At 40.2% G+C, this 27,691-nt stretch overlaps 1 protein-coding gene across 4 annotated transcripts in view; it reads left to right on the top strand.

Moving 5' to 3' along the window:
• Positions 1 to 27,691, top strand: part of mib1 (MIB E3 ubiquitin protein ligase 1) — a 185,627-nt gene that overhangs the window by 35,981 nt on the left and 121,955 nt on the right. For all 4 annotated transcript variants that reach the window (XM_084326843.1, XM_084326842.1, XM_084326841.1 and 1 more), the window contains exon 3: positions 12,822 to 12,951. In XM_084326843.1, coding sequence (XP_084182969.1) covers positions 12,822 to 12,951 — 130 coding nt within the window. The remainder of the gene's footprint in view (positions 1 to 12,821; positions 12,952 to 27,691) is intronic.

Below are 27,691 nucleotides of genomic sequence, written 5' to 3'. Positions count from 1 at the left end.
AGAAACTAACCCGAACGGCACTGTTTTCAAAGTTGCTTATAACTTTGTCTTACCTTATGTATTGGCCTCCCCTGGTGCTCCCTGACTGTGATGCATATTCCGTCCAATCCTTGCCAAGAAAGTTGATAATAAAAATAAATTCACATTTTCTGTTATTCTTCTTGCTGATTGAAAAAACATGGCTATTCCATTAATAATTTCAGCCTAAGTCCACTTGCTGTCACTCTCATAACGCTAATGATTCCAAAATGATGCATTTGCATACTTGAATACGTTTGAAAAATAAAATGATAAAAAAAAATGTATCTGGAATCGAACCAGCTTTTTGGAACGTCTGTGTTTCAGAGACAAGGATACTGCTGCTGCGCCACGCTCTACTACACAAAACACAGTTCGAATTTCTTCATCATACACTCTCTTCTGAGGTGTTGACTGGTAGACTTCGGGTAGATCCTGCTGGACGTCACTCACTTCACCATAATTGAAAAATGACAGAGCATGAATAAAGAGAATTATTATTCATAATACATACATGAAGGCAATATATTTGTAATGCATCTGATCCAACATATTCAACAGCATATTAAAACGATACCATATTAGATCATATTATTGAAATACAGTAAAATAAAGGAAAGGTAATGGCACCAGGCAAATTCGGTTTGCATTTTGGTATAACGTTAGCTAACTAGATCGAGCAGTGCTCTGTAATGCCTGGGGTGAAAGGCTTGGTGATAGTAGCCTACGGTATATAAACTGTGGCTAAACAATGAAGACACTTTTATGCTCTTTTGATCATAGACCTGTTCATATGACCTGAACTCCTGAGTAAACAAAATAGGTTAGCCAATTTACGAGTAGCCTAATGTAGTCTCGTTTTTTTTTTTTTTGTATTTTATTTTTGTATTTTTTAAACAAACACATAAACAAACATGACAACACACGATTAGATATACAAGCATTGTAAAACAGTGTACATCAGTTAAAACACCGTTTGGATAAATGTCTTATACAAGATATACCCCTAATACCTGCTATCTATTCCCCTACACACATATGCTCTTGCTCGCACCCCCCGCCCTGGACCCCCCAATGGATAATCCATCCATTATCCTTCGCTCTTAACCAGACACTACCATTAAATGCTAGCTTTTATTCTCTCCACCACTTCTAACCACATTGTCAATTTGGATTCATTGAGACCCAAAATTCTTGCTGTAGATATTTCTAGATAAATCACATCGAGATATGTAAGAATCCAGACCTTTCGGCACATTTTTTCCGGTTGAAACCATCGTGATGCTATCAGTTTTTTAGCCACTGTAATACCAGCTTTGGAAACTCATGGCACACTATGGAATCCCTAAAAAATACATCAGCATAATCAAGAACATGTATCAGGACATGAAATGCCAAGTGTTACATAACGGATGTGCACAAGAACACTTCAAAGTGCTCACCGGCGTGAAACAGGGCTGCCTACTTTCCCCCTTCCTCTTCCTCCTATGCATCGACTGGATCATGAGGCAAACCACAACCAATAAAAAGACTGGCATCCAGTGGAGTCTAACGGAGCACCTCGAAGACCTGGACTTTGCGGATGACATCGCACTACTCTCACACAACCATCAACAGATGCAAGACAAAACCCAGCTGCTAGAAACAACTGCAGCTGGACTTGGGCTCAAAATAAATGGACAAAAAACTCAAGTAATCAGAGTCAATAATAAAAGCACAAACCCCATAACCATCGGGGGCCAGCCACTGGAAGAGGTTGACAAATTCACATACTTGGGTAGTGTTATAGCTGTTGATGGCGGGACTGAGGAAGACGTAAGGGCAAGAATAGGAAAAGCAAGAGCAACATTCAACATGTTAAACAAGATATGGAAAACCTGAAACATCAAACTCAACACCAAGCTCAAAATCTTCAACTCCAATGTCAAATCCATTCTGCTATATGGCTCTGAAACCTGGAAAACCACCACTAACATCAACAATAAACTGCAGACCTTCATCAACCATTGTCTGAGACGTATCCTCAGGATCTTCTGGCCAAACACAATCACCAACATCAAGCTGTGGGAATGCACCAAGCAAGAATCAGTGGAGGTCCAGCTGACCAGGAGAAAATGGAGCTGGATTGGGCACACACTTCGAAGACACAAAACCGCAATAACCAAACAGGCATTAACCTGGAACCCACAAGGCAAGCGAGGCAGAGGAAGACTCAAAAACACCTGGAGAAGAGACACTGAGCAGGAACTCAAGACAAGGGGACTGACGTGGAAACAGCTGGAGAGGATGGCGCAAGACAGACGGGGGTGGAAACTTTTCATCAATGGCCTATGTTCCTAAAGGAATAAAAAGGCCTAAGTAAGTAAGTAATACCAGATAAAACCAATCTCTTTTGCTGTATAGGTACTGCATATTCAAAAACATCATTCAGCAGTAATATAGAGGGGTGTACTTTGTACAGGTATATTCAGAATTAAGAGATTTGATAATTGCTGGGTCACTTCTTCCCAGAATATCTTAACTGGTGGGCAGTCCCAATCAGGGGAGGAAATTAGGCCACTTTACTGGCCAAATGCTAGTATTTTTTACGTTTGGCTGGTAAAAAAAATCAGATACCCGCCAGTTGGCTGGTAAGCCAAAAAGTTAGTTTCCTCCCCTGCTGGCGAGTATACAAAAAAATAAACGGTGCGCGTCTTCTGAGTGTTCGCTTTAGTTGACACTGCCACGAGAGCACTGCACAAGACCACCCGCGGACATATAATGTTTAATAAACGTTTGCGCAGTACTGGCCAACCCGCGGACATATAATAATAAAAGTCCCGCGGTACTAGGCTAGCCATCAGGAGCACTCGCAAACAGATAACGTTAAACACAGCAGAAGATGGAAAACAGACAGACTGACCAACGGGGAACTGCATCCAACCCTAGTACAACCCTTGAGTATAAGTTACTAAGGACACATTTAAATCACAGAGGTGTAATGTTAGTCTACTGGAACTGTATACAGTGGTTAGCTTCTAGTTAGCGTTTTAGCTATAGCTGCTTGCTAGCTAACGTTAGCCCCGTGTGCTCAAAGCAGCCAGCTAGGTGTATCTGTTATGACTATAATGTTTCCAAAAAAGCACCGGACTACGACGTAAGGTTAGACATTTTATTTCATGCTCAAAAGCCCCTGGCTTGCACATCGCAGTCACGAAAGGGGCTAGCTCAACCAGTGCACTGTGCACAACAGCAGACCAACCCAACTGACGTTACCACAACACTTGACGGTACTTCACAGCACTGTCGTAAGACCACCGTGCTGTCTTAAAGGCACAGTGTGCCTACCCAGATGCATACACAACATTGACGCGGCTTGACATACAAAGAAGTAATTATCACAATTAGCGATTTTTTTTTGTCTGGTAAAAAATCTGTTTGGCTGGTAAAAAAAATCAGATACTCGCCAGTTGGCTGGTAAGCCAAAAAGTTAGTTTCCTCCCCTGGTCCCAATACATGTGCATAAATGTCCCCTCGTCCCCATTTGTACATAAGGAGCATTTGGAGTCTTGTTTAAGACCCATTCTGTTCAGTCTTATAGGAGTCAAGTATGTCCTATGAATATAGTTGAGATTGATTTGTTGATGGTCCGGGTTCCTTGATGCAAGTCGAACATTTGCCCAGGCTTCTTGCCAATCAAAATCTTTTTCTAGGTCTGGTATATCCCTCCTCCAAACAGAGTCTAGGTGGAGGGTTTCATACGAAGCCATTAGTAATTGATGATAAAAATCTGATACAAAACCTCTCGATGTCTCTCTTTCATAGAAACAATTGTGGTATCTGTGGTGTGCAATTGGTATCCTTAATGGAACACCGTGAGTCTTCAAACATAACAATAATTGTGCGTAAAAAAGATATGTGGAACCGGTGAGATTAAATTTTTTTTCTATTTCATCATAGCTACAAATACCCTGTTTGTTGAAAACATCTCCTAATGTATGTATGCCTTGCTTTTCCCATCTAGGGAATCTTATAGGTCGTTTTCTAATCAGGAGTGCATTGGTATTGAATAAGGGAGTATGATTATGCCATTTATGTGGATTAGAATATTTTCTTTGTGTTTCACGCCATATCCGGATCGCATGTGTAATTATGGGGCCAAATTTCAGTTCGCATTGCTTAATTGATATTTTGGTGTATACTATGTCCTGCAGTCTCTGTGGTGCTACTATATTTACTTCTAAATTTCTCCAGGATACTGATGCTTGGGGTTCAAACCAGGTTGTCAGTGGTCTTAAAGTGTACGCCTTAAAATAGTGGAAAAAATGTGGGATTGCCATCCCTCCGTCGGCTTTGTTTCTCTGTGCGGTGGATCTTTTTATACGTGGTGGTTTGTTATTCCAAATAAATGTATATGCGGAAGAGTGTAATTTTTTCCAGTAACCATCTGGAGGGGGTAACGGAAGCATTGAGCTGATGAAGTTGATTCTAGGTAAGGCATCCATCTTAATTATTGAAACCCATGCCTGTACTGAGTTTTTAAGTTTTGACCACCTGTCAAGGTCGTATTTTATTTTATTTTGGATTTCTATGTAATTGTGTTTCACCGTTTGGCTTATGGTAGGGAATACTTCAACTCCCAAGCATCTAAAGTGTTTAACCATTGGTATTTCTTCTGGAAGACTTGTATTCTTTGCAGGGGCGTTCAGTGGAAGGAAAGCCGACTTTGGCCAGTTTATTTTAAATCCCGATAGATCGCCAAAGTCATTAATCAACTTGAGAAGATGAGGCATTGCGGTGTTAGGGTTTTGCATGAACAGTATTACGTCGTCCGCATATAGACTAATTTTGTGTTGTGTGTCCTTGATTACGATTGGTTCTATGAGTTGGGATTGTCTTATATATTGTGCTAAAGGTTCTAGTGATAAATCGAATAGTCCGGGACTAGAAGAGCGTGATACCGGAAATATTCCGGAGGTGATTATACCTGTTGTAATCATGGCCGATGGGTCTTTGTATAATACTTTAATCATATCAATGAATCCTTTTCCTAACCCCATCCTTTCTAATACTGCCCATAGATACAACCATTCCAGCCTATCAAAAGCTTTCATTGCATCCAGGGACAGCATCGCCATGGGTGTGGTGTCGTCCTTGCTGGCATCTAGTACGTATAGTAATCGTCTTGTCAGTGATCAAACGGTTTCTTATGAAGCCAGTTTGATCCGGATGAACTAAAGACGTCATATGCTTTTGAAGTCTGATGGCTAATACCTTAGAGAACAGTTTGATATCGGTTCCGAGGAGGCTTACAGGTCTATAACTACCGCACTCGGTGGGGTCTTTGTCTTTTTTAAGGAGGACTGTTATGAGTGCAATATTGTCGTTCTTATGAAAGTTCCCCTCCTTGACTGAGTATAAAATCATTAAGTAATAGGGGTCCAATTATGTCCCAACATGAGAGGTACATTTCTGGTGGGATACCGTCTCTTCCAGGAGCCCTACCACTTTGCATTTCGGATATGGCCTTCCTGAGTTCCTCTAGTGTGATTGGTGTTTCTAACTGTTTAGCATCATCCTCTGAAAGTTTGGGGAGGTTAATTTGATTAAGATATGTGTCCATTTTGTTTTGATCGAAGGTCGTTTCTGATTTATACAAGTTGGAGTAGAATTCTTTGAATGTTGTGTTTATTTCTTTGGTGTCTGTTACAAGTCCTTGTTGTGCTTTAATGGAGGTTATATCTGCAAATTTTGCGTTAACTCTTAATCGCGTAGCTAGTAGGTGACTTGGTTTGGAACCTTGAGAGTAATGTTGTTGTCTTGTGCTACGTATTTGTACTTCAGATTGTTGTCTGTAAATGGCGTTAATCTCTATTTTTAGTAAATTAACTTGAGATTCCAGTCGAGCCGAGTCGTTATATTGTAAAGAAGTAAATAATGTAGAGTAGAGCGTTTCTAATTCCGCCAGTTTTGAGCATCGATTCTTGCGTATTTTGGATGAAAAGCTATCCTTGAAATCCTTGATCATTCCCTTTACCGACATCCATAATATTCTAGGGTCCGGCACAGAGTTCACATTCTCTGGTAGGAATACTGAAAGAGCTTCTTTGAGTTGTGTAATGAATTCCTTGTTATTCAGCAGTGTTGTGTTAAAGCGCCATCTTCGCGCTCGGGATGATAGTACACCAAATGATCCTTTTAGGAGTAAATAACAGTGATCCGATAATGCATTGGGTACCATCTCCACTTCATAGTTATCAAATAGTCTCGGTGTTGCGAAAACATAATCTATTCTGGAGAGTGTTTTATGTCTTGCTGATCGACAAGAGTACTTCCGGGTTGTGGGGTTGAGTGATCGCCATAGATCATTTACACCTGTATTCTTTGCCCAATCCTTTAACGCATTAGATGACTTTTTTTGTTCGTTGGAAAAGTTGGGATAAGATTTATCCAACCCATGGTCCCAAATGGCATTAAAATCCGCACCAATTATAAATGAGTATTCTGGAAGGTTTAACATTTCCCTAGTGAGTGCAGTGTAGAAATTATTTTCGTATAGATTTGGGGCATATACCGCTACCAACGCTATTTTCCTATTCTTGTGTATAATCTTAGCTATGGTTATCCGACCATCTGCATCAGACCATACTCCCTTCAATTCAATATTCAATTTCCGTTTCACGACTATAGCAACTCCACGGGTTCTCGTTCCAAGTCTCGTTTATTATGTAACGCTGACTCGTCCAAACCCTGTTGGCGTGCATCACAGTCACGAAGCGGGCTAGCGTTACATAATAAAAGACTAATAATAATACCACAAGTGTGGATTCACTCGTCCAAACCCTGTTGGCGTGCAGCACAGTCACCATATGGGCTAATGTAACACCAGTCAGCAAACGAAATTAGCATTGAATCAAAAGCCAAGCGATGCAGCTGAGGAATATTATACTAGGTTGGATAGTCCAGCAAAGTTACGTCCTATTCATCAATCTCACAATATTCGCTAATGTTAAACGGATGGAATTAGGGCTGGGCGATATAACGATAACTATAAATATCGCGATATATTTTAATAATCTATATCGAATATCGAAATAAAAAAGAAATCATTTTTTTTTTTTTTTTTTTTATAGTTTTTTTTTACCTGCAACAGGGCAGTTTTAAAACGGAGACAGTGGACAGACTTGTCTTTCTTGCCTGCAACTTAAAGTAATGGCTTTGCTTGTCCAAATGACAATACTGACCAAATTGAGATTTATTTTTCTCTTGTCCATTTATTTTGTTTGCTTTCTAATTTAAAATACAGTTTGAAACCGTCTGTACACAGTAGGCTATGTGTGCTAGCAGAACTAGACTCCAGTCACGGTGCACGTATGTGCTGTGGTTTGTCCACCAAAAAAGCACCAAAAGATCGAAAATAAACTAGCAGAGCCAGAACTGTTCAACTCCCCTGGAGCCACAGCCAGCAGAGAAGCCGGTTTACTTTCGCTTTTAAACCAGCTGCAGCCTGAGAACTGTGTGAGGGGATGTAACACTAAAGATGGCGGCAATGACAAAGAATTGCTGCAAAATAAACATACATCTGTTGTTAAAAAAATAAATAAAAATTATATACTTATAACAATTCGATAATGATCGATATCGAGAAATATGATAACATTATCATATCGTTATCACGATATGATTTTTTTCCATATCGCCCAGCCCTAGATGGAATACAGCCTTCCATCTAAAAACATAAATGAAAACTTACCACAGTCATGGTATCCATAATAACTTCAATCGGTTCGGATCCTTTGAATGAAATGAAAATGTAAACACTGGCCTCGACGTTAGAAGGTAGCACTGCGTTGCGTGAAATCACTGAGCCCAGAGAGGAGTGGTTAGGCAAAAAAAAATTCAGAGTATATCTGCTTAGAAAACGTAAATGTCTAATTCAATAATTTTTTATTTCTCCACATGGTAAATGCACAGGTCACAACATGTTTACAGGTGTATAAAGTCTGTAATTGTATTTTACGTGTTATGGACCCCAGGAAGAATAGGGGATCCAAATAAACTTAAACTTAAACTACCTCCCGATCCACTGTCGCCCCTATTTCTTTTTGTCCAAATCGTTATGCTCTTTGAACAGACTTTCTTTTAGAATTTTAAAGATGCACTATGTAGGTTTGGTGAGAGAAAAATGTGAAAATGATTTAGATTCTTGGGGTCACGGTTTGATTTGAAATCAATTCCTGATTCATTACGATTATGTCAATTTGATAGATTAGATTCTAGATTGCTATTAACCATGTTACAACACTTGTATAATAGGGGTGTAAAGGTACGCGTATCCGTACCGAACGGAACCGTTTCAGTGTGTACCGTACCGTACCGTACCGAACGGCTGTGTAGTGTACCGAACTAATACAAAGGTATGTTAACCACTAACGATCGCCCACCGGGGGCTGTTTTTTTCACAATCTAATATAATTATTGTAATTTAAAAAAAAAAAATACAAGTCGATTATTAATTTCAATATAGAATATTCGTTGACAGCCCTACAAGTACAATTAGTTACTGCACACTACATCACCCCTGAGTGGAACATGGAAAGCCAAACTATCCCCCACTGTACCGAAAACCCGTACCGAACCTGACTTCAAAACCGAGGTACGTACCGTACCGTGGTTTTTGTGTACCGTTACACCCCTATTGTATAATATTTGATATATTTACTCAGTGTCAATATAATTTAGTTTTGATTTATGTTGACATAAGATGTATTTCTAAAAAATATTTATTGTAAATATGTAAATGTTAGTGCAGCTTTAACACTTAACCTGAGAGTTTAATTTCCCCCAATTTCGTCAACATCGCTTCTGGATAAATACTTTATGGCTTGATGATGTTGATAGGGATGAAGAATGTGCCCAAAATATCATGTCATATTTGTCCTTTGCCACAGTTTGTTTTGCTGTTCAAATTACACTGATCTGATGTGCTTGATCTCTTCCTATAGTTAATGGTGCAGTTTGAATTAAAGAATGTCTGTCCTCGTTCAATTTCCATCACAAATTCTGTATTGGGTCTGGATGAATGGATGGATAGATAGATAAGAAATCTAATTAAACATTGACGACAGTAGTATAAGAACACAATGGTATTGTAAAATAATTTATACTATAGTAGGCTATACCTTAGAACAGTGGTTGTCAACCATTTTGGTGTCGAGGAACCCCTAAATTAATAATTAGGCTGCGTACCCCCATTCGATAAGATGTTGTCTCAGGGATCCCCGTCAGAAGATTTAGTTCAAGTTCAAGTTTCTTTATTAGTTGTCATACAGAAATACAGAATACTTTTATATGAAATGCTTCTTTCTGTTATGCTCCTGAGAGTGTGCTAAATAAAAATAGATAAGTATAAAATAGTATAAAATAAGTATAAAATAGAAAGTCAAGTACGTAAACAAGTGTAAACAAAACAAAGGTGTTCAATATACATATATACAAGATACAATGCAGAGTAGAGAAATAGTAACTGAGTTACAATACAATATACAGTACAATGCAGAAATGGGATGAGGTACAACTTAGGGTAAGGTGCAATGAGGTATGAGTTGTAGTGCAAATCTCTTTACCAATAAATATAAAGTGTTAAAGTGGGTGCTACGGTGAGTTGTTTATTTAAAGTGAGTGTGTACGTGTGGATGTGTGTGCTCAGTGTGCTGTGAGTGTATTTAATGGTTGTTACATCGTGTTATTGTCATTGAGCATCCTGATGGCCTGGGGATAGAAGCTCCTTCTGAGTCATAACGGTCTATAATGTAGTGCGAAACCAATGAATAGTAATTTGTATACATTATCTCAATTAGTTTACTTCTAGTGAATGGAATAATAATAATAATACACTTTCTTTGTATAGCACCTTTCATACAGAAACTGCAGCTCAAAGTGCTTCACAACAGAAAAAACAGGCATAAAATGAGCACATAAAGTGCAGACATATAAAATCACAGTTTTTCACATTAGGATCTAACATCCCAACAGGCCACCTTGTTTATGGGTTTTTTTTACCTTTTTTCCGGTTGAAACCAGCGTGATGCGATCAGTTTTTTAGCTACTGTGATACCCGATAGAACCAATCTCTTTAGCTGTGGATTTACTGCAAACTCAAAAACATCATTCAATAGTAATACAGAGGGGTGTACTGGTATATTCCAAGATACGAGTTTTGATAATTGATGGGTCACATCTTTCCAGAATGCCTTAACTGGTGGGCAGTCCCAATACATGTGCATAAATGTTCCTTCGTCTCCATTTGTACATTGGGAGCATTTTGAGTCTTGTTTGAGACCCATTCTGTTCAGTCTTATAGGAGTCAAGTATGTCCTGTGAATATAGTTAAGATTGATTTGTTGATGGTCCGGGTTCCTTGATGTAAGACGGACATTTGCCCATGCTCCTTGCCAATCAAAGTCACTTTCCAGGTCTGGTATATCCCTCCTCCAGACAGAGTCTAGTTGGAGGGTTTCATACGAGGACGTTAGTAATTGATAATAAAAACCTGATACAAAACCTCTCGATGTCTCTCTTTCATAGAAGAATTTGTGGTATCTGTGGTGTTCAACTGGTATGTCTAATGGAACACCGTGAGACTTCAAACATATCTGTAACTGTATGTAAAAAAGCCATGTGGACTCGGTGAGATTACATTTTGTGCATATTTCTCCATAACTACAAAAACCCTGGTTGTTAAAAACATCCCCTAATGAGTGTATGCCTTGCTCTTCCCATATAGGGAATCTTATAGGACGTTTTTCAATTAAGAGTGCATTGTTATTGAATAAGGGAGTGTGATTGTGCCATTTTTGTGGGTTAGGATATTTTTTTTGTGTTTCACGCCATATCCGGATCGCATGGGTAATTATGGGGCCAAATTTCCGCTCACAGTGCTTGATTGGTAGTTTAGTGTGTGCTATGTCCTTCAGTCTATGTGGGGATACTATGTTTTCTTCCAATTTTCTCCAGGATACTAATGCTTGGGGATCAAACCATATTGTCAATGGTCTTAATGTGTACGCCTTAAAATATTGGAAAAAATCTGGAACTTGTTTATGGTTTGATTCAGTTTTAAATGGACAATAATAAAAATAGTAAGATGGAATAGACCAGTGGTTCTCAACCTTTTTACTCCCAAGTACCACCTGAGAACGTAGCTGGATCTCCAAGTACCACCATATGACCGACGTTAAAATACAGTCTATTCAGCTATGCACAGTTCACGCAGGAGGCAAATGTATTCCTAATAGCATTATTTATTGTTAACTTTTGTCAGACACAGCCACAATGTACAAAGGGGTAGCACTAGAACTAGCTAACTTCGATAGTGAAATTAAAATACCCACAAATTCTGGGGACCCCACGTTGAGAACCACCCACGTAAAACACAGTATTCCACCCCACCCACACCCAAGGTGTACATAGCATTTGGCTAACGACAGTATCAGAGGAATACCATGATACTTCTTTGTAAGGGGTCAAATGGCATTGGCTATGTCATCACATAGTGCTAATGTTTACAGACTTATTACTTTTCCTCACCACAGTGAAAAACATCACCAGTTTTCAGTATAGGGGTGGGGGAAAAATTGCGATATATCGTGGTATTTTGTGTGCCGATATTATATCGATACAATATCAATATTTATCTATAAAAATTTATAAATAAATAAAATACTGCAATAAGAATGAGGTGAACAATATATATATTTTTTTCATTGTAGATGTTAACAATGTTTTCCGTTGGGGACATAATTTGCAGTTGAAAAAGGGTAAAAAAATATATATATCGCAACATATGACTATCGAGATATTACAATATTGTGATTCTAGTATTGTGATAATATCGTATCGTGGGATCTCTGGTGATTCCCACCCCTAGTTTTCAGCGGGTTCCCCAGAATCTCCTACGCTTGGCCTCGTCTTGTTCTCCCATGGTCTATTAAACAAGCCTGTTATTATTTCCCCAGTAGCACCTTCCTCCGTCCAACCGATAGATGGATACACCCCGTCACAGCTGCCTTCCAGATTCACCACTCTCACACAACTGTCCCAGCAGACCACTTGCCCTTTCATTATTCACAATTCAGTGGCGATGGGATACTTGGAAATCAGGTTTCTTAAACTCTTTCAGACCACCACCCAAAGTAACTTCACTAATTGCTCTTGGGGACCCAGCCTGTGACAGGCCTGTGACCAAATACTTTGTCTTTGTTAATGCCAGTGAACCTACGTTAGGGCTGCACGATTTTGGGAAATAATCTAATTGCGATTTTTCTGACAGATATTGCGATTGCGATTAAATTTGCGATTATAATTTTAAAAAATAATAAGCAGCCCCAGAGGTTTATTGTAAAATGCGGCTTGCATCTGGCCTACGCGTGGGTCTTTTCGGGACACCGAGCCTTAAAATGTTTCTTTTTACCTGGGAATCGATACCGGTATCCAACGGTACCTTTTTTTCTGTACTTTACTCTCCCTCTCTGAAGTCTAAACTTCACAACACACAATCTAAAACCCCTTACCTCCCTCTTCCAAACCGATCTTGTATCTCAATGGGACTTCCTGGTTAAAAAAAAATATTTGCGTTTTTTTTTTTTTTTTTTTGGTTTGATAATTGCATCATTCCAAATCGCGATTTCGATTAAAAATCGATTAATCGTGCAGCCCTTATTATGTCAAATCACACATTTGGAAATGGAAGTTATTCAGTTGCACATGCCATATTTATTTCTCATGTATCACCTAAGTAATTCAAAGTTACTTCTTTTGTACAGAGTCCTGTTGGAGTCTCGGCGGAAGTCGAAGAAGATCACGGCCAGAGGGATCTTCACCGGTGGCCGGGTGGTGCGGGGAGTGGACTGGCAGTGGGAGGACCAGGACGGAGGCAACGGGAGGAGAGGAAAGGTAAGGGTACCAGGCAGGACGTCTACCAACCAGGCCTAAAGGCATGTGATTATATTGGGGGGGGGGGGAATGAAGAGTTTAGAAGGTATCACGGCGATTAGAAGGGTCTCATTGGGAGGGTCACTAAATCCAAAGAACCTTCCTCAAAGATAGAAAACAGATAGAAAACCAAGGCATGTGAAACTCCATTACAAAAATAATTGACCTATCAAACTATAGCTACTCGATTATGGCAAAAATCATAATCTCTATTTTGATTGATATTGAAATCATGATTATTAAACATGATTACACAATGATTTGAGAACATCATATGATGATGACTGAATTTGTTTTTACTTTTCTTCTTGACCAAAGGCTGCCTTGTGTCATCTTCTACAAGTTACCAAAGACATTTTAAAATAACTGGAGAAATGCGCCTCTTCCCTCTCAATACAAGCTGAAACTACTGTGTGGGCTTGGGGAGAGGGGCAGAACGCACCGCTGTGAAGGAAGGGTGCGCTGTATTCAAGACAACATGAGAGCAACATGGCATGCGGCACAATACAAGTTTTATCTCGATTATCTTGTTTTCACGATCGTGGTCGTGGTGTGGTGGAACCGGACTCAATTATGATCGTGGATGGATCTTCATGGTTCAGTTCAGTTCAGTTATTTTTTATTTCAGGCTTTGGACACATAACAACGGTCATTCCATAAATCACAAGTTTTACCAGCTGCTATTGCAGCATTGTCCAATTGTCCGAAAAGGGCTAGGGAGAAGCACTAGGCTTGTCGGGCCCTACCCCTGAAGACTTACGTTTAATTTTTTATTTACATACATACATAGTAGATACCGGTACATACAGTACACATTACAGTACACACATAGGGTACACATTACAGTATAGTATACCTGCAGTCAATGTTCCCTCAAATTTTTTTTCGGTCTGAGCAAACACTCAAACCTCCTGAGCAGACATCAGCAACTACTGAGCAACATACGTCACCTTCCGATTAACCGGTTGGTTGATAAGCGGCGGTTTGTATTTACCTTAATATCCAACATAAAAATCTACACATTTTGCTGATACACAGAAATACACAAAATATGTATTTGACCATTGACGATACAGAGCAACGTCCTCCCTCCCTCTTCTCTCTCTCCCTCCCTCTCGTCCTCTAAACCTCTCACCTTCCCCTCTGCTTCATTCCTCCTTTCTGTTATTCAGATACACATCATTAAAAGAAAGTCACTTGTTTCCAGACTCCTCTGGTCTGGTCTTAGCTCTTACTTAGTCCTTTCTGTTAGTCTGTGTGCACACTGCAAATAAGAACACCTGCACATCAGAACACTGCACATCAGAACACTGCACATGAGAACACTGCACATCAGAACACTGCACATGAGAACACTGCACATGAGAACACTGCACATGAGAACACTGCACATCAGAACACTGCACATCAGAACACCTGCACATCAGAACACCTGCACATCAGAACACCTGCACATCAGAACACTGCACATCAGAACACTGCACATGAGAACACTGCACATCAGAACACCTGCACATCAGAACACTGCACATCAGAACACCTGCACATCAGAACACCTGCACATCAAAACACCTGCACATCAGAACACTGCACATCAGAACACTGCACATCAGAACACTGCACATCAGAACACTGCACATCAGAACACCTGCACATCAGAACACCTGCACATCAGAACACTGCACATCAGAAAAGAGTCACTTGTTTACTCCTCTGTTCCTCAAAAAAGATAATAAATAAAATAATCCAAAGGCAGCTCTTCTCCTCTGGTCTGGTCTTAGGCAGCTCTTACTTAGTCCTTTCTGTTAGTCTGTGTGCACACTGCACATCAGAACACTGCACATCAGAAAAGAGTCACTTGTTTACTCCTCTTTCCAAAATCTGGGGATTTTGTATAGGAAAAAACATTAATCTTCACTCTTATAGAGTGTAGTGTCACCAAACTCACTGCAGTGACTGCACACATCAATGTTATCCTACTGGTTATCCTCTTGACTAGGTCGTAGAGGGGGTGGGAGGGATTCTCCAGGATAGCAGCCAGCTTCCTTCTCATCCCCCTCTCTGCCATCACCTCTAGTCTGACCAGCTCGACTCCCACCACAGAGCTCAGCTTATTCAGTTTGTTGGTGTCCCTTGAGTTGATGTAGCCCCCCCAGCATAGAAGAGGATGCTGGCCACTACATACTAGAATGACTGTCTGCAGCAGTGACACAGACCAGTGTTGAATTAACTCCCAGAGTTACTTTCAACTCTTTTTCAGGGTTTATATAGCTCCAATATAAAAATCCACTTGTAAAATAGTTAAACATTTAACACTATGCCAGTTCCTTCTTTAACTCAAAAATAGAGTTAAATTAACACTAAGGGGATTAGACAAATAACACTGCTCAGAGTAACATTTTTACTATTTGGGAGTGTTAATTGCACTCCCTAAAGTGCATTACTGAGGCACCATCAGAGGTCAGCATCACCATTCTCTGCATGTCTAATTCATGTTTGGAATAAAACTGCGTGATGGCCTCAACAATAGCTGGAGCAGTGCATGACGTTAATTAACTGAATGATGCATCATGCCACCAAACTCAGTTTTGTAGTTGACATCATTTTCCTCCCTGTATTTTATATACAGAACTAGCATTTTGTACACTGTGATGTCTGTGCTCTCATCTACTATCAAAGTATGAAACGGGGCATTTCGAATATTGCACATAGTCTCATTCTTTACAATTGCACTGATTGACTTCACAAACTCAAAGGCATAGTTCTTGCTCCGCCAGTGTTCTGGGATACTACCTGTATACTGTGTTGTTTTACTACCTGTACCCCTCCCCCCCTCCCCCCCCCCCCCATGCTGCTATGATGCCTGAATTTCCCCAAGGGGATCAATAAAGGAATATCTTATCTTATCTTATCTTATACTCACATATTTTGCCACATGATCATAGATCTGTTGAACAGACAGCATTGATGCGTTCATTTGTATGCCGAGTAGTACATTGTCAATGAGCACTTTCACTTGCTGGCTGTCAGATCTGTTCTTTTGCAACTTATTCCTGTCGTCGCGTCTCGCCCGTCCGCGTGTATATTTTCCCTAAAACGCTTTCACTTCCGCGTCGGCTGCTGCAGATTCAGGAAGGGCCAAACGTTTAGGCAAATCACAGACGCCGATACTAAAACGTCTCTCTGTGGTGCCACGCAATAGGTTGGATCGTATCCAAGAGCTAGCCAACCCAGAACATGTAAATTACGTGCATCCAAACAAACGTCTTTTTTTTTTTTTTTTTTACACAAACGTTTCTCTGCGCGACAGATTTCAGATGTGCGCGGGAGCATTTGGCCATGTGCGCGCGCGCGCACGGGCGCACCTTAGGGGGAACATTGCCTGCAGTATACAATAGCATATATAATAGTATATAGTACATAATAGTGTATACAGCACATATATAATGTGATGTGAGATATATAGTACATGATATATACAATATAATATAGTACCATAATAGATAGATAGATAGATAGAAACTTTATTGCCATTTCAACACGGTTGATTGGGATTTGTCTTGGTGCCACATACAGTACAGACAATGTTAAAAACATACAGTATAAAAACTAGAGCTGGGCCGTTAACGGCGTTAACGTGCTGCGTTATCGCAAGACTAGTATCGCGCGATAATATAATTGACGCCGTTAATCTTTTTCTCAACGTTGGGTCTGTATTGTCCTTAAATACTTGCCGTAGTTCCCAGCTGTGGTACCAGGAAGTGATTGCACTACCGGAGCTGTAGTCAGAATAATGTGTTAAACTAAAGTAGTGGTCCGGTAATCATTGTTATACAGGTGAGGATATAACACAATTCGGCGATGAGGACGTCTGAATCTGCGCAATGCAAGAAAAAAGAAGTCCGTTGCAAGCCTTGTTTACATTATTAACGTTAGCGAGTTAGCATGTTAGCTCACGTTACTCGGGCGGCACTGGGAAACATCTACAAGAGGAGGAAATCCACTTTACACACTAAAGGAAGGATCGACTGGACTATCGTGAGTGTTTACAACAGAAATGGCTTGGGTTATTGGAAATATTGGACCGTTTGATGACAATGTAGCCCCTTTCGTGACTGTGATGCACGGAGTGAATCCACAGTCACTTGCTCCTCAATAGGAAACTAACCTAGATTTACCATGAAGGACTGGTTCTGGCTGAACCATTCGTTATACAAGAATCACAGAGACGTTTCAAAGGTGCTCACAGTTGCACAAGGGTTTCGGACAGAGATACGGGATGGTTTGAAAGCTCTACGTTGCTAATAAACATTTTAAATAATTTTTATAAACTGCTCAAAACGGCATTATTTCCGCCGTTGGGTGATCACAGCGCATGCGCACCATCCCTTATCTCTGTCCGAAATCCTCGTGCAACTGTGAGTACCTTTGTAATTTCTCTGTGATTCTTGTATAACGAACGGTTCGGCCAGAACCAGTCCTTCATGGTAAATCTAGGTTGGTTTCCTATTGAGGAGCAAGTGACTGTGGATTCACTCAGTGCATCACAGTCACGAAAGGGGCTAATGACAATGTGGAGCAAATAAATGAAAATGGGGGACCCTGATGTAAACAAGACAAACGTCTTTCTCTGGTCTGCATCCCCTTAACAATTGTATGTATTGAGCCGTACTGTATTGTACCCATTCTGCAATCTGTTAAATAACGTTTTCATTCATTCATTCATTCATTCATTCATTCATGGAACTGTTACACTGAGCTTGCACTGAATTTGTTGAGAAACATGCTTCTGCAGCAGTCTGTGTGTGAGCAACCAGTCAGCAGCATTGTGAATTTAGAGATTCACTAAAAGACACATTGAGAGACAGGTTTGTGTGTGGATTAAGAAATGAAGGTTCACAGAAGAAACTACTGACAGAGAGTGATTTGACACTGGAGAGAGCTGTCAATATCAGTGTAACAATGTTAATGGCATCAAAGGAAGGGCACAGAAAATTACGATAAATCTGGTTTTAAAAGAAACACTGGAAATTACAAAAAGAAGAGACATGTTCATGCTGTTGAACAAGGAGATAGAACAGCTAGTGACTCCTCAGATGAAGAGGAGAGGATAAATCTCCTCCTCTGGTCATTATTTGGGTAGAACACACCTATTTTGAACACCTTTGGCAGACTTTTTTTTCTTTTCCCTTTTTTGAGCCATTTTAATCTAGATTCATCTAGATTAATTCCAGGATTGCAGGTAGATTAATCTAGATTAAAAAAAATTATCTATGCCCAGCTCTAATAAAAACACAAGAATACAAACTCCACAATAAAAAGTTTTACACAAACAATTAAAAATTAAAAATGCTACAGTACCTAAAATAAATTGCTCAGTGTTCCAGTTTTAAAGTGCATATTGCCTTAAAGTGCATGTTGGCTGGTGCTAGCCCTTGTTGTGCAAAGTGCCTGTACATTTGTACTTGAGTTCAGGTGATGGACAGCCTCGGGATATGTACTGTTTTTAAAACGGGATGTCCTGCGCTGCACCTGAGACTTTGGAGTCTTCTGCCAGAGGGAAGGGGGTTAAAGAGGTCGTAAGCAGGGTGAGAAGGGTCCCTGATGATCACCTTTTCCCCTTTCCGCCGGATTTGTGTGGCATAAATGGAGGCCACAGAGGGGAGCTCACAGCCGATGATTTTTGACGCTGTGCGTACAGCGTACAGTTCGTTCTAAATGTCCCCTATCATGGACGGTGGTGTTTCCGTACCACACAGTCATTGAGAAGGTAAGGACACTCTCCACAGTGGCTCTATAAAACTGAGCATCGCCTCCCTGGACACACCAAACTTTTTAAGCTGGCGCAGGGAGTGGAGCCTCTGGTGGGCTTTGCTAATTATGAGGCTGGTGTTAACTTCCCATTTTAAATTATCACATATGGTGATGCCGAGGAATTTGAAACTGTCTACCCTCTCCACCTGCTGGCCGTTTATGTACAGAGGAGTATATACTGCAAATATAGTTCAATATAATATACAAATTAATTATAATATGATTATATAATGTGATATGATATAGCGTACAATACAGTATCATACGTATTTTTTATTATTTTTATTTTTATTAATATGCAATTAAAGCTCTTCTTCCCTTCTGTGCCTATCAAAAATAGATTTTTTTTTAGTCTAGATTTGAATTGATTTATGTTTTCACAATATTTTAGTTCATCCTCTACTCTAGCCCAGTGGTTCTCAACTGGTCTAGCCTCTGGACCCAACATTTTCCTTAGTCATTAACACTTTCAGAGCCCAAGCTTAATCTTGATTTACCGCTTGAATGCCCATCATCCACTCAATGTTAGCGTTAATAACGCCTAATCTATGTTTTAAATGATGGCTATGTGTCTAATCTGCCCGTCGCTTATCAATGACTCGTTTTCCAGTCAACATTGTCGAGATTGTTTTTTTATCTGTTCATTTTTGTTTTATAGCATTTTGAAAATCCCTCGTTTTCAAGGAAAATATAAATATCCAATGCTACATACTGTATTATGTATTCCACGCTGTTCTGAGGCTCCACAATGAATCCGATCGGCTCGGGTTACATGCCTGAGAAGTAAAATGTGGATTCCGGATTTTTCTTTTCTCATCCATTTTCATTGAGTCCATTCCAAAAGGGTGCATTACCATCTGGGAGACGATAAGGGGCGGTTTTTTCCACATCTGAGCTCCTACAGGGGCTGCATACCAATGGGAGACTTGGTTGATGAAATATGAATTCAGATTGCTAATAAAAAAATAAAACGCTAATTGTCGTTGTGGGCATTCAGGCATTGGGCTGATAAAACGTCTTATCACGTTTTGGGCATTGAAAGTGTTAAGTCGCGACCCAAATTTTTTAACCACTGATTTATTTCAATATATATTTTTTTTTGCAGTAATACGCAATCTTTCATGCACTGTTAAAAACATGAAATAAACACAAAAAAGTTCAACAAAAGTGCAACTTGTGCTAAAAACCCAATGAAATAAAATAATAATAAATAATATATGCTTAGCAGATTTCTTAGCTTAACATAACAGACCTAAGTTTGGGGGAACTAATGGGATAACTGGGGTTGCAACAAAAGTGCAACTAGGGCTAAAAACCCAATGAAATGAAATAATAATAATAATAAATAATTATGCTTCTTAGCAGACTTCTTAGCTTAACATAACAGACCTAAGTTTGGGGGAACTAATGGGATAACTGGGGTTGCAACAAAAGTGCAACTAGGGCTAAAAACATAATGAAATAAAATAATAATAAATAATATATCCTTCTTAGGTGCTTGTTACACACAGTGTTTTTGTGCTCGTTTTTATATGTTTTTGAACACGTTTGATGTCCCTATTACACAGAAATGCGTTTTTTGGTGGATACGTTGTGGCCCCTACTGAAACGCTAAATTGTGTTTGCGTTTTGGAGTAGCGCCAAAAACTCGCCGACAACAGTCGTCCATGCGCAGTAGATACCATCTGTGTGCCCTTCCGGTGACAGCAGAGCTGTCCCAAATAGCTGCAGCTACCATGTGTTGTCAAGTTATTGTTATAAGGACCCCAGTCCAAGCTACAACAGTCTGCATTTGTTTGTATTGAGCCGTATTGTACCCATTATGCAATATGTTAAATAAAGTTTACATCCATTCATTCTGCTAGCATTACCGATTGGTTGGCTAACATGAGCTAGCGTTAGCTATCAGACCCTGTTAGCTCAAAGCTCCTCTTTCAACTTAACAAGCATTAAACAAAATGGCCCAGTCATCTATTCACCTTTGTTTAATACACACAGCGTTGTCTCTAATGTTATCTAACTACTGATAGCTTCCGATATCATCAGTTTGGTGCTGGCTAACTAGCGTGAGCTAACGTTAGCTTCTAGCCACAATGCTATATTGTTATAATGGCATATTCCATTGACGTTAGCATGCAGCTAACTGTAGCTACCGATCTTTTTTTAGACTAAACTATCCGCTCTTGGTGGTTACACAGTGAATGTATCCGTTTTGTTTATTGCACTTTTATTAGACTTTGCTGAAAAAGAATTGCTGCATTGGGTAAAATAGGCAAAGATGGTGGCACCCATAGGCGCCCGCCTTGTTGACATGTTCTTTGCAGGAAGTGTATTGGCACATTCAAGTTCTGATTGGTTGAAATTGCCTTCATGTTCGCCACCTACTGCCACCTACTGCTTTGGCAGTGTACTACATCACTGTGCTCAGGTGACAAAAACGAAAGTGTGACTCGAGGCTGCTACGTTGCGGCGAAACTCATCTGACAATGAAACGAAAATTAAACGAAAGGTGTAACCGGCGCTTAGCAGACTTCTTAGCTTAACATCCCAGGGAACTAATGGGATAACTGGGGATGTTGTTTGCTCCTGACAAGAGTCTCAAAGTCTGGGGTGATGGTAGACAAAGCAACTCTCGGGTCATGCTCAATGTCCAATCTGTTCCTCTGCTTTGTCTTCAGCTGGACCAGAGCTGAGAAGCCACTTCCACAAAGATAGGTAGTGAAGAGAAGAAGAAAAAAGTCCAAAGATTTAAAAAATAAAATGACACACCCATCCGCGACCCACCAGTTGAGAAACACTGCTCTAGCCCATTCCACAGGGTGGCTCCGTAAGAGGAGATACACATTATTTTCAGGTTGGTTTTCATCACAGGTTTTTTGAAGTTCAATGGTCCTCTGATGGTCAATATAGGTTTAATAGTGAAACGCATAGTACAAAGTACATGTAGGTTAAATTAGCTTTGTTGTGTTTCCCAGTGGCCAGCTAGGAGAACGCTGAGGTGGAGAAGGGAATCCAGCTCTCTTGTTGATCAGGAAGGGTGGGGTTGGCTCTCTAGGTGTGAGATTCAAGCTATTGTTAGGACAAAGGAATTCCTCCACAGTGGGAAGCCAAAATCACAATTGAAATTGAAACTCGATTAATCGCCCAGCCCTCTCTCGAACCCCACCATTTATTTATTTATATAGAAAACGAGGCCACCAGAACTCCTCATCAGATATTTTTTCTCCAATCCTGTCGCTTATAAATTGTTACAAAAAGCGTGTCTGTAATTTTTCTGATCCAGAAATTGTGTCCAGAAAATGTGTCGGTCCTTATTTTGTGGTTAAGAACCAATCTAAAAATCCTGCCCTCTTTTCTTGATCCTCCAATCACAACTGTTGCTTCCCTATGACCACGTTTGTCTGTGGGAAGCAACAGTTGTGACTGGAGGATCAAGAAAAGAGGGCGGGTTTTGAGATAGGTTATAAGTTGTTAGCCGCACTCACCTTGAGATTTGTTTGAATACAGACCTGATTTGATTTAGATTTTATTTTATTAGGAAAACCACAGTATCATACACAACATTCAAGTATCATGACCCTGCACTCCAGAGGATTGCATTTAAAAGCATTACTTAAAAACACTTATTTCCAAAGTGGTCTTCGATGGAAAACATAAAAACACAATAGAAAAACACAATACCAATACCTGGATCATTGTCGTCGTCATTCACCTGTTGAAATGAAGTCCTTTATTTTCTTCAGGGTTGGAAATAAACTTTTTCTATAAAGTCTATTTTTGTCCACCTCAACTGTTTTCATGGAGGCATGTTTGATATAACCTATATTTTCTTATTTATAAAAAAAAAAAGGAGTCTTGCATTGGCAAATTGGAAATATTTTGGGCCACAGGGTAAATTTTTATGGTCTGCGCGACTGCGCCTGTTTGGTAACTTCATGGCTCAAAATCGAAGAGGAGACACAAAATGTTAACTTGAGTTCTCACATCCAAATGAGGTTTGTATGCTGTTATTGCAAAGAGAACTGAACTTGTGTAAGAGCTTATGCAAGCATTTTATGCATTTTACCCAAATTATAATCGGGATGTCCCAATAGCACTTATTTTCAGACCAAGTGCAGTGTACTTACATTTGGGTACTTGCCGATATGAGTATTTACCGGTAATAATACCATTACAGTTCTTCTAACAATGACTTGTTTAACATGTTTTATTATCTTCAGATTTTCCTCACATTCTGACTGCAACAAATTAAATATACAACAACAATATAAATTAAAAATTTTAACATTCAATTTTGTGTTTTCCTGAACAAAGATAGCACTGAGTAGTAGTAACAGACTAATGAGAGTAGCTTTACGAGTACATACGCACAGTATCGGACCCTAAATTATAATGTGATATGACATATTTTTATGTTTTTATCTTGTAATTGTCTCATGGTCCTATTTAATTCAAAATGGTATTTTATTTTACCGCCCCCATACCTTTGCCACGCCCACTTTCATAACCTGTGCACCATTTGTTGTGCACTCTTGTGGGAGGCATCACTGCACAAAGGAACTCTTCCTTTTTCATTGTTGTAGGTTAGCCTTGCCCCTATACTTTAGCCACGCACTTTTATAATTATTTTTTATCCACTTTTTCTCCTTTTTTCTATTTTTCTCCCATCCCAATTCCATTGTGCCAATTCTTCCCTCCCCTGTCTTGAACGTTGCTCGCATATACCCCCCACTGGCCGGTTGTAGGGAGGATAGTCCCCTCCGGTACACGAGGAGGCAGCCTGTCACATCTTTTCACCTGCCAGCGCGGACTCTCATTGGCGAGGTGTAACGTGTGGGAGGCTCACACTACCCCTGCCATTTCCTGTCTCTGCTGTGCAGGCGTTCCCCAACCGAACTGTAGGAGTCGCTGTCCACAACGTCCAGATTACCACCAATCGACTTCCACCCGCTAATTCTGACAATTGAATTAGTATGACGGCTGGCCCAAGCCGGAGGCAACGGCGACAGCCGGAGTCGAACCCGGTGTCTCTTGCGTTGGTGATGAGCGCAATGTCCTCTGCGCCACCCAGCCGCCAGCCACACACCTTTTCATAACTCTTAAACCCTTTTTGATAGAAACTTGTGGGAGGCATCTTTGGTCTCATCTTTGGTTCCTTTTTCACCTGGGACGCTTTAACCTCTTAACCCTTTCTGTGCCATTAACGTATATATATGTGTTTGCTCGCCAACCGTTGAGTGCCAATCACGTTTATATACGTTATTTGGTCCGTTTTCCTTTTCGATTTTAATATCCTATACAGTCTCACGGACATCGGTGTATCATTGGAACTCACTCTGAGACCCCAAGAGTGCAATACCGTCCAAATCCTGCTAGGTGGCAGTATCGCCTACCATTTGAAACCTTATTTCACACTGTTACATTGTATATGGTCCGGGCAGAGAATTTAGACCAAGCCAAGTGAATCGCTTCCTCCGAGCACTTTGGAACGCGTGGAACACACTTCATGCATATTTTGTGCTGTTTCATGTCAGGGACCCGATGGACATCAATACTGGAAATCGCGATCAGACAATTGGAATATAAATTTTGGGATACCTCCTAGTAAAGGTAAGGACTATATGACATCAATCCTACTTTGATCCAACAATGATTTCACATCGATCGCAACGATCATATGTAACGTACTCCAAAACGTATGCCGTTGCTGACGAGAAAACGACCCCCCCCCCCCCCTTTGATGCATTCATGATGAAACATAATACCTATTATATACCTTTGATTTTGAAATAGAAACGTGTCCAGGCGAGCAACACAAACGACTTTAGCAAAATTCACATAGCGCTTCATAACTCAGCTTTTCAGGAATTAGCCCGAATCACTCTTAAACTATACAATATTCACCACGGGATAACACGCAAACGTATACATGAACAACTTTACAATTTTTTACATGTTGGACAAGAGATAGTGACTGTCAAATGAGCCATAGTATTGTCTCCATAGCTATAATATAGAATATAGATATAGCTCTGCAAACATCATGACGCACAGTGAAAATAGGCAATGGAAAGCTGGCGCATTGACTACAGGGATGACGGTAATAGCTGGCAGTGAATGAGCTGGCGCCCAAAAAAGTGGCAATTTTTTTATTGAACTTGAGCACTGCATACTTTTTTTTGCAAAGCTGATCTTTATACTTACTTATAGCACATGCATGAGCCTGGTCTCTTGAAAGACAACATTCTAATTCACTTTTAGTGCTAATGAAATAGAGTAACATAGGTCTGAACTTGAGTTGTAGAAAGACTTGTTACTAGGAGCCGTTAGAGTTCGCCAAAGTGGTGTGTTGCGCCGGTGGGCAAATCGTCCTCAAGAGGGGCTGGGCCATTGCCAGTTCAGTGGTTAATAGGCATTAGGTATGTGTGTTTGGTGATCTTTCATACAATTGAGATTGGAAGGATGCCATTCACAAAGCTTTATCCAAAGTCTCAGTTGATGACTAAATACAATATATCCCTTCAACCTCTCTGGGTATTGACTAGCTACCACAAGGCAAAGATAGTTAAAGTAATACATTTTCTGCTAAAATGGTGTGCGCAGAGGCCCACAGAAGAGGCATGACTGCTCTGAGAGCAATGATGCTTTCCTGTGAATGTCATACAATCTCAGATCTGTCCTATCGCCGAAATAAAGCTCAATCAGTTTTAGGGGACGCTGGCAAAGCTAATGAATTGTACACACTTGTATTATCCACCCTTGAAAGATGATAAGAAGATGAATGTCATTCTGAATTATTGGACAAAGATCGCAGCGACTCTTGAGTTTAATCATATTGATGAATGCGCACGGAAATGATGACGGATCCTATTAGATCGATCAAAAAGTGAAGTTTGCTTTAAGCGCTGGTGTCTGGGAGAAGATCAGCCTTTTACATTAGGCTCTCTTTCTTTTTTGGTATTCTCTGCTGTCTAATTGACCGACCTCAACCTCCTTTCTTGATCCTCCAATCACGACTGTCGCTTCCCTCGGACAAACAAAGGGTGAGGCTTGAGATAGGTTTGTTGCAAATTCTACCTTAACACTTTCCGTGCCAGCAGGGGGTGCCAGAAATAGGCGCTTGAGTGCCAACGCTGTAGTCAATGGAGGGCGATCATATTTGCAAACGCATAAACTATATCTTAAATTATGGCTATGTGTCTAATACGCCCGTCGCTTATCAGACTTGTTTGCAGTCAACATTGTCGAAACGGATTTTTTTTAATTGGTTCATTTCCGTTTTATACCATTTTGAAAAACGCTCGTTTTTTGAAACTTTCAGAAAAAAAAAGATTCTGCAGGAATCGCGCTTTACTGGAATACACAAAACACGTTGTCATTTTTTGGCCTATTTATGAATAGTTTTCAAATAAACGCTAGATTATCGATAGTATATGTGTACTTATGCACGCTATAGAAGCGGGCTGAAAAATCGATTATCTTATTTCCTGATCAGCACACACACACTCACAGCCACACACACACATATGGGGCAAGCTGATATATAGGTGAAAATAGCTCTGATTATCCCAAGACTGGTAAAATAGATTCCTTACCTCAGATCTGATGTTCTCCAAAAAGATTATTCCAATTCCTGATCGCCATTCCAAATATTTTTTGGATCCAACGCTGGGTGGTCGAAAGACATATTCCACGCTGTTCTGATGGTGGGCAATGAATGGGATCTGCTCGGATTACATGCCTGACAAGTAAAATGTGGAATCCGGACTCTTTTTTTCCCATCCATTTCATTCAGTCCAATTCAATGGGGTGCAATACCATCCGGAGAGACGATAGGGGGCGGTATTTTCCCTGTTCGAGCTCAGACAGATCCCCACTGGTAACGTGAGGTTCTCGTCGGTTGGCACTCAACGCATGGCATGAACTAACGAGATTTCTCGTGGCTGGCACTCAAAGTGTTAAGAAACGTGTTGGAGGGAAGAGGTCGACGCGTTTGTCCGAGGGAAGCGATTGTGATTGGAGGATGAAGAAAAGAGGGCAGGGTTTGAGGTCAATTTGCTGTACGCCTACAGTATTTGTGTGGCCGATTCATGTTCTACCAAATTAGCCTAATGTTGTTTTGTGGTGGCTTCCCTTTAACTTCCCACCCTGTCACTTGTTTGTGACAAATGCATGGGAATCTGAAGATGAATAGTATAGGAATCTGTGGAAAAGCTTGATGTAAAACATTCTGCTACAAAGAACAAGATCTTTTTCTCTCGCTCTCCTTCATCCCACTCATTGCTGTTCATCTTTCTCACAAATGTGAACAGAAAGGCAGCATTCCTTCCTTGCTATAGTTCATTCCATATTAAAAATTATACACTATAATCCCATGTCCTATCTATGAGGTTGTGTTTAATACTGTGTATGTAAATTCATACTGGAACAGTGCCATAAACATCTAGTAGCTTGACTTTGGTTCAGACCCCCAGAGCATTCAATTTAAGAGCCCCCACAAGGCAATTTAAGACTTTGTTTTGCTGTGTTATTTAATGGCATATCTCATTATAGTTTTATGATGCTGTAAGCAATATGCTTGCCAGGAAACTGCTGTTACATGTCCTGCAGCAAAGATATTGTGTTAGTTTAGTAGGAATTGTACCTCCTAAGGCCCATTAATCAATTACTTCGGGAGTGAGCCTGAAAATCTAATTATTTGAATTCTGTATTTACTTAGGGCCCAAGTGTTAATTAAAGGATTCATTTACTGTAATATGGGCCTGCTTTTTATGAAACGGGTTATGCTAATGTCTGGTAGCCTAATTATTCATAGGCACACTTACTAGAGATGAATGGGGGGCGGGCATATTGCTTCATGTAAATATCCTGATTGTACTCCCTCCCC

Source organism: Notolepis coatsorum (assembly GCF_963971535.1).
Source record: "Notolepis coatsorum genome assembly, chromosome: 13".
In the NCBI taxonomy this organism is placed as follows: Eukaryota; Metazoa; Chordata; class Actinopteri; order Aulopiformes; family Paralepididae; genus Notolepis; species Notolepis coatsorum.
Note: the sequence above shows the minus strand (reverse complement) of the source record. Positions and strands in the feature narration are given on the sequence as shown.